The sequence below is a fragment of the Hyperoodon ampullatus genome, assembly GCF_949752795.1.
Source record: "Hyperoodon ampullatus genome assembly, chromosome: 10".
Classification (NCBI taxonomy): Eukaryota; Metazoa; Chordata; class Mammalia; order Artiodactyla; family Ziphiidae; genus Hyperoodon; species Hyperoodon ampullatus.
This window is the reverse complement of record NC_136923.1, coordinates 73,875,469-73,894,060: the sequence shown is the minus strand read 5'-3', so window position 1 is coordinate 73,894,060 and position 18,592 is coordinate 73,875,469. Positions and strand designations below refer to the sequence as shown.

Below are 18,592 nucleotides of genomic sequence, written 5' to 3'. Positions count from 1 at the left end.
AGATTCTCTGAGACAGCTTCACACTCATTCATGTCCCTTTTCTCTTGGGACAGTTGTCCTCAGATTTTGTGTATATGAGGTGTAAATCTGGTCGTACTTCTGGTTGTCTGAACGTCCTCTCTTGGGGGGAGGGGGAACTTCAGAAACTGCAGCACATTCTATTCAATGTCTCTGATGATGAAGAGTTGAAATCCTCTGAAGGTCCAAAGCTACTTAGAAGCTGAACCTTGGCTGTTAGAAGAGTGATCATTCTGTGTAATAGTGTTTTTGACTCAAAATGTGGTCTGACAATAGAATAACAAGACTGATTTCCCCAAATGGCTCAGAACCTGGCCTTGGAAATCACTCTCAAATTGGAGTTTAGACTTGGGTCCAGCAATGGAATACGTGTTTTGTTTTCCGAGGTGACTACGCTGGAGGACAAAAAAATCAGGTCCCATTGCTCTGTTCTCACACCTCCTCTATATGTGGGGAAATACTCCTTCGATTTTACTTAGTGATTTGGAGATCTTAAAGAGGAGTGTGTAGGTGGTGAATCTAGTGGAACCCAACAAACACATAGGGAAAAAAGGAGATTCCAGGGCTTCCCTGGTGGCGCAGTGGTTGAAAGTCCGCCTGCCAATGCAGGGGACACGGGTTCGTGCCCCGGTCCGGGAAGATCCCACATGCTGCAGAGCGGCTGGGCCTGTGAGCCATGGCCGCTGAGCCTGCGCGTCCGGAGCCTGTGCTCCGCAACGGGAGAGGCCACAACAGTGGGAGGCCCGCATACCGCAAAAAAAAAAAAAAAAAAGGAGATTCCAGGTTGGAGATTTGATCCTCTTACTGCCTTGAGCTCATGGGCCTCTTATTCTAATCATGAAGACTTCCTTGGTATCTGGTGGACATGAATTTGAGGACAGGATCGGTTTCTTCTTAAAACGGCTTCTGGTGATACACAGGCTGTTCTGAGAAGTGGAATTGCTGGATCACTGGCAATGTGCATTTTAAATTTTAATAGAGATAGATAAATCACTCTCCCAAAAGGCTGTAAAAACTTACAATCTAAAGAAAATAATCCAGTTAAAAAGTGGGAAAAAGTGCTGGACAGACATCTCACCAAAGAAGATATATAGATGGCACATAAGCATATGAAAAGATGCTCTGCAATGTATACCATTAGGGAAATGCCAATTAAAACAAGTGAGATGCCACTACACACTTATTAAAATGGCTAAAATCCAGAGCACTAACAATACCAAATGCTGGCTAGGGCGTACAGCAACAGGAACTCTCATTCATTGCTAGTAGGAATGCAAAATAATACAGCCACTTTGGAAGATAATTTGGCAGGTTTTTACAAAGCTAAACATAATCTCACCATATGATCCAGCAATTGCACTCCTAGGTATTTACCCAAATGAGTTGAAAACTTATGTTCACACAAAAACCTGCATAGTAGAGTTTTGGTAGCAGCTTCATTTATAATTGCCCAAAATTGGAAGCAATCAGGATGACCTTTAATAGGTGAATTGATAAACACACAATGGTACATTCACATTAATGGAATGTTATTCAGCGATAAATAGAAATGAGCTATCAAGCCACAAAAAGACATGGAGAAACATTAAGTGCATATTTCAAAGGGAAAGAAACCAGCCTGAAAAGGTTATATGCTGTATGATTCCAACAATATGACATGGAAAAGACAAAACTATAGAGACAGTGGCTGCCTGCCTGGGATTGGGCAGGGAGGGGAGGAGGAATGAACAGGTGGAACACAGGGATTACTAGAGCAGTGAGAATATTCTGTATGATACTATATGATATAATGGTGGAAACGTGACATTATGCATTTGGCAAAACCCATAGAACCATGCAACACAAAGAGTTAACCCTAATGTAAACTATGAGCTTTAGTTAATAATGTATCAAAATTGATTAATCAATTGTAATAAATGTATCACACAAGGGCAAGATGTTAATTATAGGGAAATTGGTTGGGGGAAAGGAGTATTTAGGAACGCTCTGTACTTTCTGTTCAATTTTTTTTGTAAACCTGAAACTACTCCAAGAAATAAATTAAAAATAATAATAAATTTACAGACTCATCAAGAATGTATATCTCATTTCTACTATCTTTGTTTATATTGGTGACAGAATTTTGACAGATGTGCAAGTTTGGTCTTTTATTATTGTTTTAATTGCATTGCCCTTTGTTCTACTCAGATTGACAAGTTTTCCAGATCATTGGGCTTTCCAGGTTCGCTTGTTATAAATCACCTGTTCCTTTCCTTTGCCTGTTTTTCCAGTTGATGATTTTTTTTTTTGATGTGGAACTGTGGCAGTTAATTTTTTTTCTTTTTTTGCCTATTCATTCTGTTTTTTACATGTTGCAAATGTTTTCTCACAATCTGTCATTTGTTTTTCAACTTGGATAGTGATGTCTTTTGTACCATTAGAAAGTTTTAAATTTTGAAGGAGTTTGGCCCAGAAACGTATTCTGGGGAGACATGCGATGTGATCTGAGCCAGACCTCCAGATAAAGCCCATTTCTCTGGCTAGTCTTGTCTTTTTTACTCCTGATTCTTCAAGCTGAACCCAGAGCTCTCTGCTCCAGGGTGTCCACGGAGGCTCCTCTTGACCATGTTTTGAAACTGGCAGGGCTTTATCTAATGGGATGAACCTGGCTAAAAGAGATTAGCAAGATGTCTTGTGGATCCCACTTTTAATCTGCAGCCTTCAGGCTGTCCCTCCTCTGCTGGGAAGGGAGCTGCAGAAACGACACGCGGAGGACTGGCCCCTTCATGAGCTGTGACTCTGAGGCCCCTGCTCCCACTAGTGAGTTAACAGGGGTCCCAGGCTAGGGGACGCAGCATGGGCAGCCCCCAGAGCAGCTCCCTGCAGCTTGGGCCATCTGCACCCTTCCCAAGGCCCTGAGTCTTCAGGCTCCGGGCTTACTGAGGTCAGGAGTGAGAGGCTGCCTGGACTGCACTCTGCAAGTATGGCATTGCTGAAAGTCAAATTTGACCAGAAGAAGCGGGTCAAGTTGGCCCAAGGGCTCTGGCTCATGAACTGGCTCTCCGTGTTGGCTGGTATCATCATCTTCAGCTTAGGGCTGTTCCTCAAGATTGAACTCAGGAAGCGGAGTGATATGATGGACAATTCCGAGAGCCATTTTGTGCCCAATTCCTTGATAGGGATGGGGGTGCTGTCCTGTGTCTTCAATTCTCTGGCGGGCAAAATCTGCTATGACGCCTTGGACCCTGCCAAGTACGCCAAGTGGAAGCCCTGGCTGAAGCCATACCTGGCCGTGTGTGTCCTCTTCAACATTGTCCTCTTCCTGGTGGCCCTCTGCTGCTTCCTCCTGCGGGGCTCCCTGGAGAGCACGCTGGCCCACGGGCTCAAGAATGGCATGAAGTTCTACCGGGACACAGACACCCCAGGCAGGTGTTTCATGAAGAAGACCATCGACATGCTGCAAATTGAGTTCAAGTGCTGTGGCAACAACGGCTTTCGGGACTGGTTTGAGATTCAGTGGATCAGCAACCGCTATCTCGACTTCTCCTCCAAAGAAGTCAAAGAGTGAGTAGCCTCCAGTCCTGGGGTCAGAGTGATATGGGGACACGGAGACACGAGCCTGTGACTTCCCTTGTCCAGTGCCTTTTCCTCCCCATTGGGTGCTCTGTGTGCACAACTTATTACTGCGTGTTGAGGGTGTATTTGGTTGGACCATATGGAATTGTCAATATTCTATCATTTTTGACCTATAAAAATAGCAGCTTCATATGGTTCAACCTAATGTTTGGCTAAGATGGGAGGAAAGTGTCAAGTTATAGAAACTATTTGAATGGGGGTCACCAGGGGGAGACCCAGCCAGGACTGTGTGTCTGCTTCATTCGGGAGGGAATTCATGGATCACATATACTGAGACTTTATCTGGCTGCTTGTCTCATTCACTCAAAGTGAATGCATTCGGTCCTAAAAGCATAAATTTCTGGGTTGGTTCCCTTGTTTTCCAACCTTTCAACCCTGAGCAACCATTCTCAAGGTGCTTGTCCTTGGATACGGTGGAAAGAGCAGAGGATGGGGCAGCCAGGGGGTCTAGGCTGTAGTTTTGTCTCTGTTGTTAATTAGATGGTGATCTTGGATAAGTCATTTGACACCCTGGGCCTTTGCTTGCCAATCTTTTAGTTGTTTGTTTTTGCAGTATGCGGGCCTCTCACTGTGTGGCCTCTCCCGTTATGGAGCACAGGCTCCGGACGTGCAGGCCCAGCGGTCATGGCTCACGGGCCCAGCCGCTCCATGGCATGTGGGATCTTCCCGGACAGGGGCACGAACCTGTGTCCCCTGCACCGGCAGGCAGACTCTCAACCACTGCACCACCAGGGAAGCCCTGCTTGCCCATCTTTTAAAGGAAGGCACCAGAATACACTTTGGAGGTCACCTCCTAGCTCTGTCTAGAGCCTGGCATACAACAGGTGCTCAATAAATGCCTGCTGGTGTTTACTACTTAAATCATGATAGTGCAACTCAATAAAGTGTTTCTAAAGTGTTCTTGGCATGTGTAAAAATAAAATCCTGAGCGGCAGATGTAGGGAGGTGTTGGTGAGAAAGAGAATCTCACCCTTTGTGCTGATCCCAGCATACCCCTTCCCAGAGACCCACCATTGCGGGTTTTGAGTCATTTTCCAGGGAAAGGTCAGCCTGTCCAGAGCCAGTGGCTCTCCCTCACCTCTTCCTTCTCTCCAACTCTACCCATTCCCTGCCTGAGGCTAGGGCTTCAGTTGTTCATCCAGCTGGTTTATCCTCTGAGTGAGGCTGGTGAGTCCAAGGGGACATGCACCCTGGGCGCTGGGCACACTGGCATCAGGACATGGTTGAAGCCCAGACAACACTGGTGAACCCCAGATGGCTAGCTTAGCTGCTCCTCAGATGGAAGCGAAGTCAGATTGAAGGTCACTGCTTGGGATTGTATTTTCTCTGTGGGTGGGGATTACTTCTACAAATCCCTTGTCAAGGAGGCTTGTAAACCACTCTGCCCTTCCTAGGGGACAGATCCGCAGGGACAGCACAAAGTGGCATGACTTATATGAGTTGCCCTAGGAGGGTATGAAGCCAGAGGGACAAGCAGAATTCCTGGGGATGGGGAGAGTGGGGGGAGCAGAAGCTGAGGGTAGAACTAGCCTTTGTGATGGACGGGAAGGGGCTTCTCATCTTCTCCTCTGTCATTTTCCTTGATCGTCTTCCGCACAGAGTCAGTCCTTGATGAGACTTACAGGATCTCTCTGTAATCCCCAAATCCCCTTCTGTCCCCGGGTGGAGAAACGCTCCAGGCTGCTCCAGTCCCAATGGTCGGCATATCCAAATTTTCAGGCAAACATTAAACTTGATCAAAATTACCTCAGTGCCCCACACCAACTTATTGGTGTGAAACAATCTTAACTCCATTGATTTGGAAAAAATTTTCTCTGCTACACAAACACACACATACAAATATGGTCACAACATTAAGAGAAACTGAGCATCCCTAACTGAGCCTGGCACTTGTGAGCTTGGACAAGCATGGGGGGATGGCTGGTTTTTGGAGATTTCTCAGGGGAATATTTAAGGTCAACAGCTGGTTCCTGAAGGCTCCTGAGCTAAACATGGAGATCAGGTGGGAACAATTCAAGATTTTTTTTACAAGAATTTACAAGGCTTTGACCGCACCCCACCCCCACCCCAGCCTGCCCTGTTGCTAAGTTGCTGGGTCTTTGGGGAGGAAAAAGGCCCTTATTTGGTGTGCACAAAACCTCTCCTGGGGGTTTTGTATTTTGTTGTTTTTATTGTTAATCTCTATTTTGTGGATGAGAAATCTGAACCTCAGAGAGCTTAAGGGATGTTCCTAAAATCTCATAGCGGGAAGTGGCAAGCTGGGGTTGGGGGTGTGGGGCAAATTTTTGGAAAAACCAACCAACCAGCTTTATGGAAATATATTCCACACACCATACAACTCACCCATTTCAAGTGTGCAATTCAACGGTTTTTAGTACATTCACAGAGTTGTGCAACCAATACTGAGGTTGATTTTAGAATGTGTTCACCACCTCACAGAGAAACTCTGCACCCTTCAGTGTTCACTCCGGCCTCCCCTGCCCCCAAGCCCAAGTAATCACTACTCTACTTTCTGTCTCTATAGGCTTCCCTGTTCTGGACATTTCATTTGAATGGAATCATATAATATTGGTCCTTTGGGGTCTGGCTTCTTTGGTTTAGCATACTGTTTTCAAATTTCATCCACGTTGCAGCATGCGTCAGCACTCACTCCTTCTTCTTTTGGGATGGTATCCCACTGTAGGCAGTGCCAGGTTTTGATTCTGCTCTTTCCACTCTGCCTCATACAGATTCGGTGTTAGATGAGTGCTTGTTCTCCGACAGCTGAAACCTGGGGGGCGTTGGTGGGGGGGCCTCAGGTCTTCCCTCTTCCTCTCTCTGTCTTGCTCTCTTCTTCCTCCTCCAGAGGGACAGTGGAAGGTGTGGGCAGATAAGATACAAGCTCGATAAACACCTGTGGATCGTGATGGGATTCTGGTCCTTCTGTGCCAGGGTCTCAGATCATCATGAGGCCCCACAGAAGCCAGAACTGCCACCCCGCCCAGGCTCTTCGTGGGCTGCGGCACGTGGGGCCATGCTGTGCTCCATCCTCCTGCATCTGTGTTTCCCTTCTCACTCCCTCCCCAGCCTGGTGGTCCTGGGGTGGCGGTGGGCGGGCACACTCTGTTATAACTGGGGGAGGCCCTCAGAGGGATGAGTCCAGGAATGTCGCCTCCCTCAGCGACTCAGTCTTCAGAGCAAGATATCGGGATATAGGGCCTCCTTGGTGGCGCAGTGGTTGAGAGTCCGCCTGCCGATGCAGGGGATACGGGTTCGTGCCCTGGTCTGGGAGGATCCCATGTGCCGCGGAGCGGCTGGGCCCGTGGGCCATGGCTGCTGGGCCTGCGCGTCCGGAGCCTGTGCTCCACAACGGGAGAGGCCACAGCAGTGAGAGGCCCGCGTACCACAAAAAAAAAAAAAAAAAAAAAAAAAAAAAAAAAAAAAAAAGATATCGGGATATAGATTTGTGATTCTTAACCACCAGAGCTGCTTTTTTTTTTTTTTTTTTGCATTTTCAACTTTTATTATGGAAGATTTCATGCATTCACAAAAGTAGAGAGATTATAACAAATCCCCATGTACCCTCGCTCCCCCATAACATTTTCCCCCTTCTGAGTATTAAGAAGCAAATCCAGGGCATTGTTTCCTCTTACCTGTAAACACTTTAGGAGGAATTTCTAACAGATAAAGAGGGTTTGCTTTATTGCCTTTTTGTTTTTAACAGAAGCACAATATTAATAATGCCTACTAACATTACTATCGTCTAATACCCAGCCTGTGTTCAATATTCTCTGATTGTCTCAAGACGTCTTTTACAGGTGGTTTATTCAAATCAGGATCTAAACCAGACATTGCATTTGGTTGTCTGGTCTCCTAAGTCTCTTTTACTCTAAATAGTTACCTTTTCATGCCATGTGCGTCTTGGAGGAAGTCGGCCATTTGTCCTGCAGAATTTCCCGCGTTCTGGGGTTGGGCCACTGTAGCCAATCGCTGTCTTCTAACGTGTTCTTCTGTCTCCTGTATTTCCCTGTAAAACAGTAGTCAGGGCTGAGGTGTGGCTGGATTCAGGTTCAGTTTTGGCAAGAGCACCCCCTAGGGTGCTGCTCTGGGTACCTTACTGCATCACACCAGGAGGCACCTGAGGTCTTCAGCCAGGTTATAACAATTCCTTTAAAGTTGCCTCCTGTTTTCAGGATGAGCTGAGCTTCAGTGTCTCGGGGTGGGAGGCAGAGCATGAAGCAGCTCAGAGGTCTTGGCACTGTCAGCCTGAAGGAACTGTCAGCCAGGAAAGCCTGGCCTGGGGCCCTCAGTCTGAGAAAGAAGCTGGCACTAAGCTCTCTCACTTTACTGTCCTTCCCACGGAACCCATAGGCTATGACACCTGTTCCCTCTTCCTAAACAATTAATAGATACCTAGAGAATTCTGGACCTTGGCTAGGAGATTCCTGAGGGCAGGGCTGTGTCTCCCTTCAGATTGGGGCTCCCCAAGGCAGGGCTGTGTCTCCCTTCAGACTGGGCCTCCATGAGTGCTGGGCTGTCTCCCCAGACCGGGGCTCCCTGAGGGCGGGGCTGTGTCTCCCTGAGGACGGGGCTGTGTCTCCCCTCAGACTGGGGCTTCTTTAGGGCAGGGCTGGGTCCCCTCCTTCTTGTGTCCTCCCTCACCACCTGCAGTTCTTTATATCCAGTGACTACTCAAAAAAGAAATAAAAGAAATACTATTAGTATTTCAAAGGAATACTAATACTGCACTTGTTGTATACCAGGTGCTCTATGTGTATACCAGGTGCTCTATGTGTATTATCTCAATTAATCTCTACCACACCCGTCAGAGACTTATATTGTCATTTCTCAGGTGAGAAAACTGAGGCTCACAGAGGTCAAGTGAGTTGCCAAGATTCCACAGGTGTCACTCAGCTAGCATTCGGGTTGGGGATTGACACATTATCAGTTACACTCCTGGCTCCCTCCTCTCCGCTCCCCTGCTCATTTCCATATGGCTTTCCTTATTGATTCACCTACTAAATTATGTTGCTTTTTCCAGGAAAACTCCAACATGATGATTTTCCCAAGTCATATGTAGGTTGGCTATGGGAGAATCGGCTAAAAGAAAGCCTTATCTTAATTAAGACCCTTACAAGCCTTGGTGAGCCCTGAGCAGAGCTTTGTAGCCTGGGAAATACTCTGATATAAATAGCCAGCTCACCACCTAAGGAGCTCTCCTCTGCCTTTGTCTTAAGAGGGTGAGTGGAGCCTTAATCTGTGGTTGAAACCAGGGCAAGTGCTAAGTCAACAAGACAATGTTTCCAATGGAGAGGGAGGGCTAGTTTCAGAGATGTGGGACCCCAAGAAGTCCTAGGCTGGGGGTCTGGGGGAACCCCAATGTCCACCAAGCCAGGCCTACCCTCAGGGTCCCCAGTCTGAGGGAAGACACAGCCCTGCCTCAGGGAGTATGAGGCAGATCTGTAGGCTTCACCCCACCTTAGGGACACCTGGAGAGTGCATAGGAGAGATGATGCTGGACAAGGAAGGGCTCCTGGGGCAGGGAACACGGGAGAGAACTCACACTTTCCTAGGAAGTTTAGCTAGAAAAGCCAATAGGCAGGAAGGACCTGAGAGGCTCTGAGGAAACTCTGAGGGGAGGGGTGGGCAACTGCTGTGGGCTGGACTTCCACTTACTGTGTAACTTCATGTGAGGCCCTGCCCTGCTCTGGGCCCCACTTCCTCCTCTGTAGAACAGCCTGGTGGGTTGTAGGGTCCCCCCCAGATGGCCATGAGTGGGGAGGAGCCAGCATTCTCCCAGGGCCTGTGTCAAGTGCATCCTCCTACTGCCTCCTTTAAACCTCCCACAGCCCCTGAGAGGGGGTGTGATTATCACGCCTCACACAAGTCCACAGCTCACAAATGCACATTTGAGACTCAAAGGCCAGCTCTCTGTGCTCTACCCACTCCGTTCCATGGGGACACTGGGAATGGCCCAGGTGGGACATTGTGCAGGTGGGAGCAGGCTCCAGGGACAGCCTGCAGGTCAGGAAGAGGGACGAACAGTGTTTGCATTTGGGGACCAGGCCTGCTGGGGTTGGTCCTAGGGGTAGGAGACTACGTCTGCTCAGTCCTGGGGGAGGGGGGTGGCTGGCCCCTCAGGAGGCGGGTGGGAGTTCCAAGCTGAAGGGCCTCTGCTCCAGTCCTCCCACTGGGACCACCCAGGATCACCCCAGCCAGCGGAACCAGGTGCCGTGTGGGGCTGTGCAGGGAGAGTTGCTCCCATGGTGCTCAGTGCAGTTGAGCTTCAGCAGTGGCCACTCCCGTCATTGGACAAATGTCTCACAGCCCCTGCCTCGGGCTGGCATTGAGCTCTGCCCTTGCAGTCTTTTTTTAAAATTTTTAAAAAATATTTTATTTATTTATTTTTGGCTGCATTGAGTCTTCGTTGCTGTGCGTGGGTTTTCTCTAGTTGTGGTGATAGGGCTTCTCATTGCGGTGGCTTCTTTTGTTGAGGAGCATGGGCTCTAGGTGTGCAGGCTTCAGTAGTTGTGGCACGCCGGCTCAGTAGTTGTGGCTCATGGGCTCTAGAGCGCAGGCTCAGTAGTTGTGGTGCATGGGCTTAGTTGCTCCGTGGCATGTGGGATCTTCCTGGACCAGGGCTCGAACCCATGTCCCTTGCATTGGCATGCAGATTCTTAACCACTGCGCCACCAGGGAAGTCCCTGCCCTTGCAGTCTTGGTCACAGAAGGCACTCTTCTCCACAGCTGGCAGAGGCCACACCACCCATGCACAAGAGACTATTCCCCAGCAGTGTCATGTGGTCTGTTCCACTGTCACAGCTGCTCCCCGACGACACACAGAGCTCATGTGAAGTGAAGGCTCTTGTTCTGTCACCCTTTCCAGCGCCAGCCCAGGAGTCCACATTTCTTACACACTTAGTACGTACCAAGCACTCTTCTTAGCCTCTTTACGTGGATCCCTTCATACAACTCTTATGTCAACTCCATTTTACAGATTAGTAAGCTGAGGCCTGGCGAGGTTAAGGAATTTTTCCAGAGGGATGAACCAGGAGTAAACTCAGGCTGTCCTGCTCTTATCATGGTCCTGGTCCTGGACCACCTGTGCATCCAGGGCCAGTTGTTCTCTGGGCAGTGGGTTCTGTCCATGAAGCAGAGGGCAGGGACTACAGGGTGTGTGGAAATACGGTCGCCATAACCCAGGTGAGGATTGTTCTGGAACCAAGGAGGCCACATTTTTCAGAGCCTTCCTCAGGTCTTAATCACACCCATCAGCAGACAGTTTACTGAAATGAAACCACAAATGGATCTTAAACACATGAAAAGATACTTAACTTCACTTTTAATGAGAAATACGGAAATCAGAACAACTCTGAGATACTATTTTTCATCTGTCAGGTTGGCAAAGACCAAAACCAGGACTTATGTGGGTGTGGCTGGTGTGGGTGTGACTGTACAACCCCTGAGAGGAGAAATATGGCAGAGCTCGGGTGCAATCACAGGTGGACCCTTTGATTCAGAGATGCCTCTTCTAGGAATTGATCCTCTAGATATATTCCCAATATGCAAAATGACCCATGTCCATGTTTGTATTAACAAGTCCCTGGGGGGACCTCCCTGGTGGCACAGTGGTTAAGAATCCCCCTGCCAATGCAGGGGACACGGGTTTGAGCCCTGGCCCGGGAAGATCCCACATGCCACGGAGCAACAAAGCCCGTGCGCCACAACTACTGAGCCCACACGTCGCAACTACTGAAGCCCGCGCGCCTAGAGCCCGTGCTCCGCAGCAAGAGAAGCCACTGCAATGACAAGCCCACGCACTGCAACGAAGAGTAGCCCCCAGTCGCCACAACTAGAAAAAGCCCACGTGCAGCAACGAAGACCCAACGCAGCCAAAAATAAATAAATAAATAAATAAATAAGTTAAAAAAAAAAAAGAAAAAAGAAAAATAACAAGACACTGGGAAAATCCCAAATGTCCATCAATAGGAAATGGATAAATACCCTATGGGCCATCTGCACAAGGGGGACACCATGCACCTCATTAAAACCTGGAGAACACTCTCCATTTGATAGATATAAAAAGATCTCGCAGGGGCTTCCCTGGTGGCGCAGTAGTTGAGAGTCCGCCTGCCAATGCAGGGGACGTGGGTTCGTGCCCCGGTCCGGGAAGATCCCACATGCCACGGAGCGGCTAGGCCCGTGAGCCATGGCCGCTGAGCCTGCGCGTCCAGAGCCTGTGCTCTGCAATGGGAGAGGCCACAGCAGTGAGAGGGAGGCCCGAGTACCGCAAAAAAAAAAAAAAGGATCTCTAAGGTATTGCTGGGGGAAAAAAAATGATTCAAGACAGTGTGTATATAATGCTACCATTTGGATAAACAAACATACAGGAAGAATAAGAACTCTGCAAAATCTGAGCTTGCTTATCCATGCTTGAAGCTTCTGTGAAAGGATAGACAGAGCTGGCCACAGTGAGGGAACTTGGGGGCCAAGGGACAAGAATGAGTGGGAGACTTTTTTGTATTGAGAGGATTTTATTTAGAAGTTGAACACGAACATCTTTTTTTTTTTAAAGAGTATAATTAATTACCATTTCAATGAACATTGTTGGAAACAATTTCTATTATGAACAATTACATGCTCCCTGTTCTTGTGCTGTAAAAGTCTGCTGCTATTATGTAATGCATTGTTCATGTGCAACTTAAAAAAAATCTTTTTTACTCAAGATAACATGCACACAGTTAAAGGTGCAAATCTTAAATGTGCAGCTCCATGAATTTTTTTTTTTAATTTTTGTCTGCGCCACGTGCCTTGTGGGATCTTAGTTTCCTGACCGGGGATTGAACCTGCGTCCTTGGCAGTGAAAGTGCCGAGTCCTAACAACTGGACCACCAGGGAATTCCCTCCGTTAATTTTGACACGTAAAGTTGCCTGGGTAACCACGAGCAGGTCAGACGGAACATACCCAGCCTGCCTGATGGGGAGGGAGTGAATTTTTGTTATAACGATGGCTGCCCCTTTTGAATTTTGAACCTGCATGAATGTATGGTGTGCTCTAACCAAATATATGTGTAAGTAGAGAGATGCAAAAGTTGTGCAAGCTGCATCCTTCAGGTGAGTATGCAGCCCCCACCCAGCTGGGGGCAGAGGTCAGTGTGGATGGAGAGCAAGCCATGGGCAAAGACCCATTCTCTGCTCCTGCAAAGGCCCAGGGACAGAGCAGGCCTTCTGGAAACATCTGTTGAGCAGAAGTGATCTGGCCAGAGGGGACCTCGGTCCCCAGTGATCTGTAAGGAGGAGATGAGGTTGGGGAGGGGGCTGGGGGCTGAAGCTGATGGTCGTGAATGCTAGGCAGTCTTGTCTCAACAGTCACCACCTTTCCTGCTACTCTTCCTACCAGCTTGGCACGGACCCAAGAAATCACTGCATGCCAGGGCCTGGCAGCACACAGAGTGGTTGATTTTTAAAAAAAATAAATCTTTATTTTGCACTTTACAATGCAGTACTCCACAGACTGGTGTTAAATGTTGTCTACAGTGCAACATCCATGTTCCAACACACCTAATAATTGCCAGGAGTACAGTGCTCTTGTCGATCTTGTATTCAGTCAGGTTAAAACAATGGGCAATAAAAGAACGAACACGTTTCTCATGTGTGTGACTCACTCTTGTCTAAATGCCCCAACTTGTGACTTCTTTACTATCCAGGATAGTTATCTAGGATCTTGAAGAAATCCTGAACCTCTAATAGGCCATCCTCTGGCAAATCAGTACGGTGAACAGCATTCTGGATCTTAGTTTTACCAAAGATTGCTCAGAGGCTTCCAAGGCGTAAATGCCAGGCAGTTTCAGGATCAGCAGGTCCACAGAATTCTGGAAATGTCATTGTAAGGTTTTGTTGAATCTCCATTGCTCCACAAGGGCTAGAATACATATGTTCCTTATTTACTTGCCTCTTGGTTTATCATCTATCTTAACCCTCTAAACATAAGCTCCAGGAAGGCTGGGGCATTCGCCCTCTAGGGTCACTGCTCCATCTTCAGCACCTAGAACAGTGGCTGGCGCATAGTCGGTGTACAGCAAATATTTCTCAAGACAGCAAATGAATGAATGAATATTCCAGGTTTTCAGACGTGGGGGATGGGAGGAGCTGGCCCCTGGTGAGAAGTTCAAGAAGCTGGTCTTAAGCCGTCTGTTTCTCCTCCAGTCGCATCAAGAGCAACGTGGATGGGCGGTACCTGGTGGATGGAGTCCCCTTCAGCTGCTGCAACCCCAACTCGCCACGGCCCTGTATCCAGTACCAGCTCACCAACAACTCTGCACACTACAGCTATGACCACCAGACGGAGGAGCTCAACCTGTGGGCGCGCGGCTGCAGGGCCGCCCTGCTGAGCTACTACAGCAACCTCATGAATTCCGTGGGCGCTGTGACGCTCCTCGTCTGGCTTTTTGAGGTAGGCCCTGGGCCGGTGGGGGGCAGGGCAAGAGGGAGCCACCTGCCCCATTGGGATTTGATGGGGTGGAGCTGGGCCTGGGTCTCCCTCCTGGGAACCAGCCCTCTGCCCGCCGTGCAGGCACGCCCAGGCTTGAATATCAGCACCTCTATTTTTTGTTTCTGTCCTGTCACTTAAAAAAAAGAATTCGTTGAGTTGAAATTCACAGCACATAAAATTAACCATTTTAAAGTGAACAATTTGGTGGCATTTGGTACAATCACAATGTTGTGTGACTACCACCTCTACCTTGTTCCAAAATACTTCCATTGCCCCCTCAAGAAAACCTCTTACCCATTAAGCAGTCGGTCCCCCTCCTCCCCTCCCCCTAAGGCCCTGGCAACCACCAATCTGTGTTCTGTCTTTGTGGATTTATCTATTCTGGACATTTCATATAAAAGGAATCACATAATATGTGGCCTTTTAGGTCTGGCTTCTTTCACTTTGCATGTTTCAGAGGTTTATCCTGTGTCTCCACTTTTTGAGTCTAAGGACTCGGAAAGTTTTTTAACATCTCTGTTATAGGAGGCTGCCAGCATTTAGCTTTGGAACTATTGGGAGGCAACAGGAGATACAGGCACATCAAAGTGTTCAGTCAATGATTTGTGATTCTCTTGAGATTCTGGTAGCAACTTACCTGGTATTCTAATTATTTGTAGGTTCATCTTATCTCATCTATTAGGTTTAATTCCTCTCTGTAGCTGCAGGGCTTGGGATATAGCAAGCCCTCATTCATTCATTTATTGAAGAAATAGTTCTCGAAAACCTACGAGTGCTGGGCGCTGTCCTGGGTGCTGAACGAGAGCCCACTGTCAGCGAGGGGTAAACCAAGGTGGCACAGAGAGTGACTCATGGGCTCATGCTTTGAGCTGACAGCAGAAACCCAAACTCCAAAACCTAAATGTACAAAACCAGAAACATTAGGTGGGGAAACTTTGCCCATCAGAGAAGATTCACTGAAAGGTTCCCTTAAGTAAGTCAATCTTTAGTGCTATGGAAATTCACACATAGCTGGGCTCTCAGCTGAGACACACCACTTCTAACTTACCACATCACACCAGAAGGACTGTACTGCCTGTTGAGGGGGTGAGATGGGGAGGAAGGCCTTCTTTTCACATTAAGGCAAATGCAAGCATATTCATGATGATTTATTAGTCACCAGCTCCTTGAGGCAGAGTCTTGGGAATATGTGGGTAGAGTAAGGAGAGAAGCTTACTGCTAGAAGGTTAGAAGTTTGCATCCCTTGAAAACACATGAAAAGAAGACTGAAAGGATAAATGAAGTCAGTGGGAAAATGGAGTTCCATTGGCTGCTTCTCAGTTTACCCACCTTTCCAGGAACCTAGTGACCGCTTAAGAAGAGGAACTGTTCACTGGGAACAGGGAGTTTGAATCCCCTTTCACTTTTCCCCTGAGGCTTTTAGTGGGCAGAGCTCTGTGATGGGCACAAGGGGGGCTGATAAGATTCTGCCCTCAGCCTTGCCCTCCTGGGTCTCACAATCCATGAGTCCACATCAGACTCATGAACCAAAGGGAGCACCATTACCTAGTGCAAAATTCATAGTGCAACAGGGGGCCTTCTTGAGGAAAGCAGGAAGGAATCAGAGTGGGTACACGCACACCAGGAGGACTTCCTGGAGGTGAGTCTCTCTACTGTAAAAATATCTTATTAAACTTTCAGTCAACAATAACAATAACCTAAAACTATTAGTTACTATTATCATCTACTGCTGTAATTATAAAATGCTCCCAGAGCATTCATTCAACAGATGTTTACTGAGGCCCTACCACCACTGGGTGCTGTTTTAGGGGCTGGGACAGCAGGTGAACAAGATGCATCAAGGCCACCCCTGCCCTCAGGGGGTGGATGTTCTCCATTAGTGGGCCTAGGCCTCTCACAGAGTTTGCTATACCATCGAAGGAAGAGTGTAAGACAGCAAACCAGGAATTTGTGTAGAAACAAGTGGCTAACACAATACAGGGTTAGAAAAGTGGAAACAGTACTTACCATGCTAATAACCAACTACAGCTGACATTCCTGTTCATCCTTGCTGTGCACCAGGTACCATGCTCTACACATATCAAAGCATCACAGCATGCCCATGGAGCAGGTGGTACTTCATCTGAAAATCTGCAAACCAGATGAGTAAGCTGAGGTTTCCTGGTCACATGGCTGGCTAAGTGTCAGGGCTGAGGTTTGAACCCAGGCATTTTGGCACGAGTCTGCTGCAGTGACTTCCAGTGAACAAATCCAAACAAATCACCCACTCATCCTCTAGTATCAAAATAACAGAAGTAGGGCTTCCCTGGTGGCGCAGTGGTTGAGAGTCCGCCTGCCGATGCAGGAGACACAGGTTCGTGCCCCGGTCTGGGAAGATCCCACATGCCGCAGAGCGGCTGGGCCCGTGAACCATGGCCGCTGAGCCTGCGCGTCTGGAGCCTGTGCTCCGCAACGGGAGAGGCCACAGCAGTGAGAGGCCCGCGTACCGCAAAAAGGAAGGAAAAAGAAAAATAAAAAATAAAAAAAATAACAGAAGTAGAGGGAAACCATATATCACTATTGTTTGCAGAAAAGGAGATGACTTTTTAATTCTGTCCAGCAAATAGTTGCTGAGCACCCGCTATGTGCCTAGCAATGTGCCAGGAACAAGGTGGGGGTGGGGGTGGACACAGAGAGAAGAAGCCCAGGATTAATGTCCCCAGGAAGGGGGAGACCTGAGGGCAAGGAGGGGAGAATTCAGGTGCAGGGGCACCCATACATAATGTTCTAAGCAGAGAAAACAGCAAATGGTAAAACTGGAGAGGATAAAGGCTGGGTGTGGGCAGGATCCAAAGAAACCCAGGGTGACTGGAAAGGGAGGAGAATGGGGTCTGAGATGAGGCTGGAGCACAGGCAGGTATCGCGAGCACCTAGGCCTGGCTGGGGTGGGCAGGGCCTCGCCAACCCAGCCCCAACAGAACCTTGTTTGAAGGGCCCCCAGGATGAGCAGGCTGGTGGCTGCCACGGTTTCCTGGTAACCGCTGCCCCAGCTACTTCTCCCAGATCTCCTCTAAGTCTCCTCTCCCCACACCAGGTGACCATCACCATCGGGCTGCGCTACTTGCACACGGCGCTGGAAGGCGTGGCCAACCCCGAAGACCCCGAGTGCGAGAGTGAGGGCTGGATTCTGGAGAAGAGCATTCCGGAGACCTGGAAGGCCTTTCTGGAGAGCGTGAAGAAGCTGGGCAAGGGTAACCAGGTGGAAGCCGAGGGTGTGGATGCAGGCCAGGCCCCAGAGGCTGGTTGACGGTCGCGGGACCCCCTCCCCTCTGAACACTGAAAAGTAGTGGACTCCAGGAAACGCGGATACCCCCCTAATCCAATCTGAATCTCCCAAGGAGGGTGGCCGTCTCAGAGACTCTTCTGGATGGTGGGATTTAAAATTCAGGGTCCCTAAAAACTTTCGTTGAATGACTGTCTCAAAATGTGAGTGAATGAGTCCCACTCAGGCCCACTGCCCTAGGACGCACCCTCACAGTGGACTCATGGGGGTCTCTCAGTGAATGACTCTTCATGGCACAGGAGTTCAGTTCCACCCTGAGGCTACTGGCTACACCTGAGGGCTGCTCCCTTTTTATGAGTTGGCTGTTACGATGAGCTCCAAGTTGCTTCATTCTATATCCAAAGTGTCACTTGATGCATAAGCTTAAGAGTCTGAAAAATGTACTGGCCATGCTGTCATGTTTTTCAAATGCGAAGATTGACACATCAGCCATTTTATTTAATTACAGAAGGTGAGGGACAGTTACACTTTTCTAAGAGTAATGGCCTCTCCAGAGCACTGAGGGCTCAAAAGAGGAATTCTCAATCATGAGGCAACAGAACTTAAAGAGAGGGGATTATGTCCCTCAGCAAAAACACAGCTTTTGTGTCACCTTCACAAGCCCTCAGCCACTTAGCCAGGAGTGAGCCACGGGCTGAGGGAGTTGGGTTGTAGGCATGTTCTGGCTAAACTGCCGGGTGACCTCCTTTGGCTCATCTATGGAAGCACTGGGTTAGACGGCTGCCCTTCTGTGGAAGAGGAGCAACAATCAGACAAGAGTCCACCCTTTGGAGACCAGGCCTCACCTCCTGGGACGCCCACACAGGTGCCGTGACAGGCCCCACGGACAACAGTGTCTACAGTGGAGGACAGAGTCCTCTGCGAGCTTCGTTCTGCTTCTTGCCCCAGACACCCATCCTGCAGAACGATATTTCCCGAATGCCTCCGCATTAAAGAAGATTCTTTGAGACAGCTCATCTTCCCATGCTAGCAACTGCAAAAGAAGTTTTTACTTCCTTCCGGAAAAAGAGAGAAAGGAAGCTTTCAGGGGAAGGAGGGAATGATTTCACTGCTGTCCTAGGAGTTTTCAGTGTGGAAAAAATAAGACTTCTGGTGCTGCCTGGGGTATGTTCTGGGGCTCTAATTCTCCCAGGCTTAAGACCAGATCAAAGATGTTTGGACATGCT

The 18,592-nt window shown here is 48.5% G+C and overlaps 1 protein-coding gene across 1 annotated transcript; it reads left to right on the top strand.

The window, feature by feature from the left end:
* Positions 1-2,980: 2,980 nt before the first annotated feature.
* On the top strand, positions 2,981-17,390 carry PRPH2 (peripherin 2; the record flags this gene model as incomplete). The annotated part of the gene is made up of 3 exons (XM_079713788.1): positions 2,981-3,561; positions 13,819-14,065; positions 17,178-17,390. The coding sequence occupies 3 exons, from the start codon at positions 2,981-2,983 to the stop codon at positions 17,388-17,390; spliced, it is 1,041 nt and encodes a 346-aa protein (XP_079569914.1).
* Positions 17,391-18,592: the final 1,202 nt, after the last annotated feature.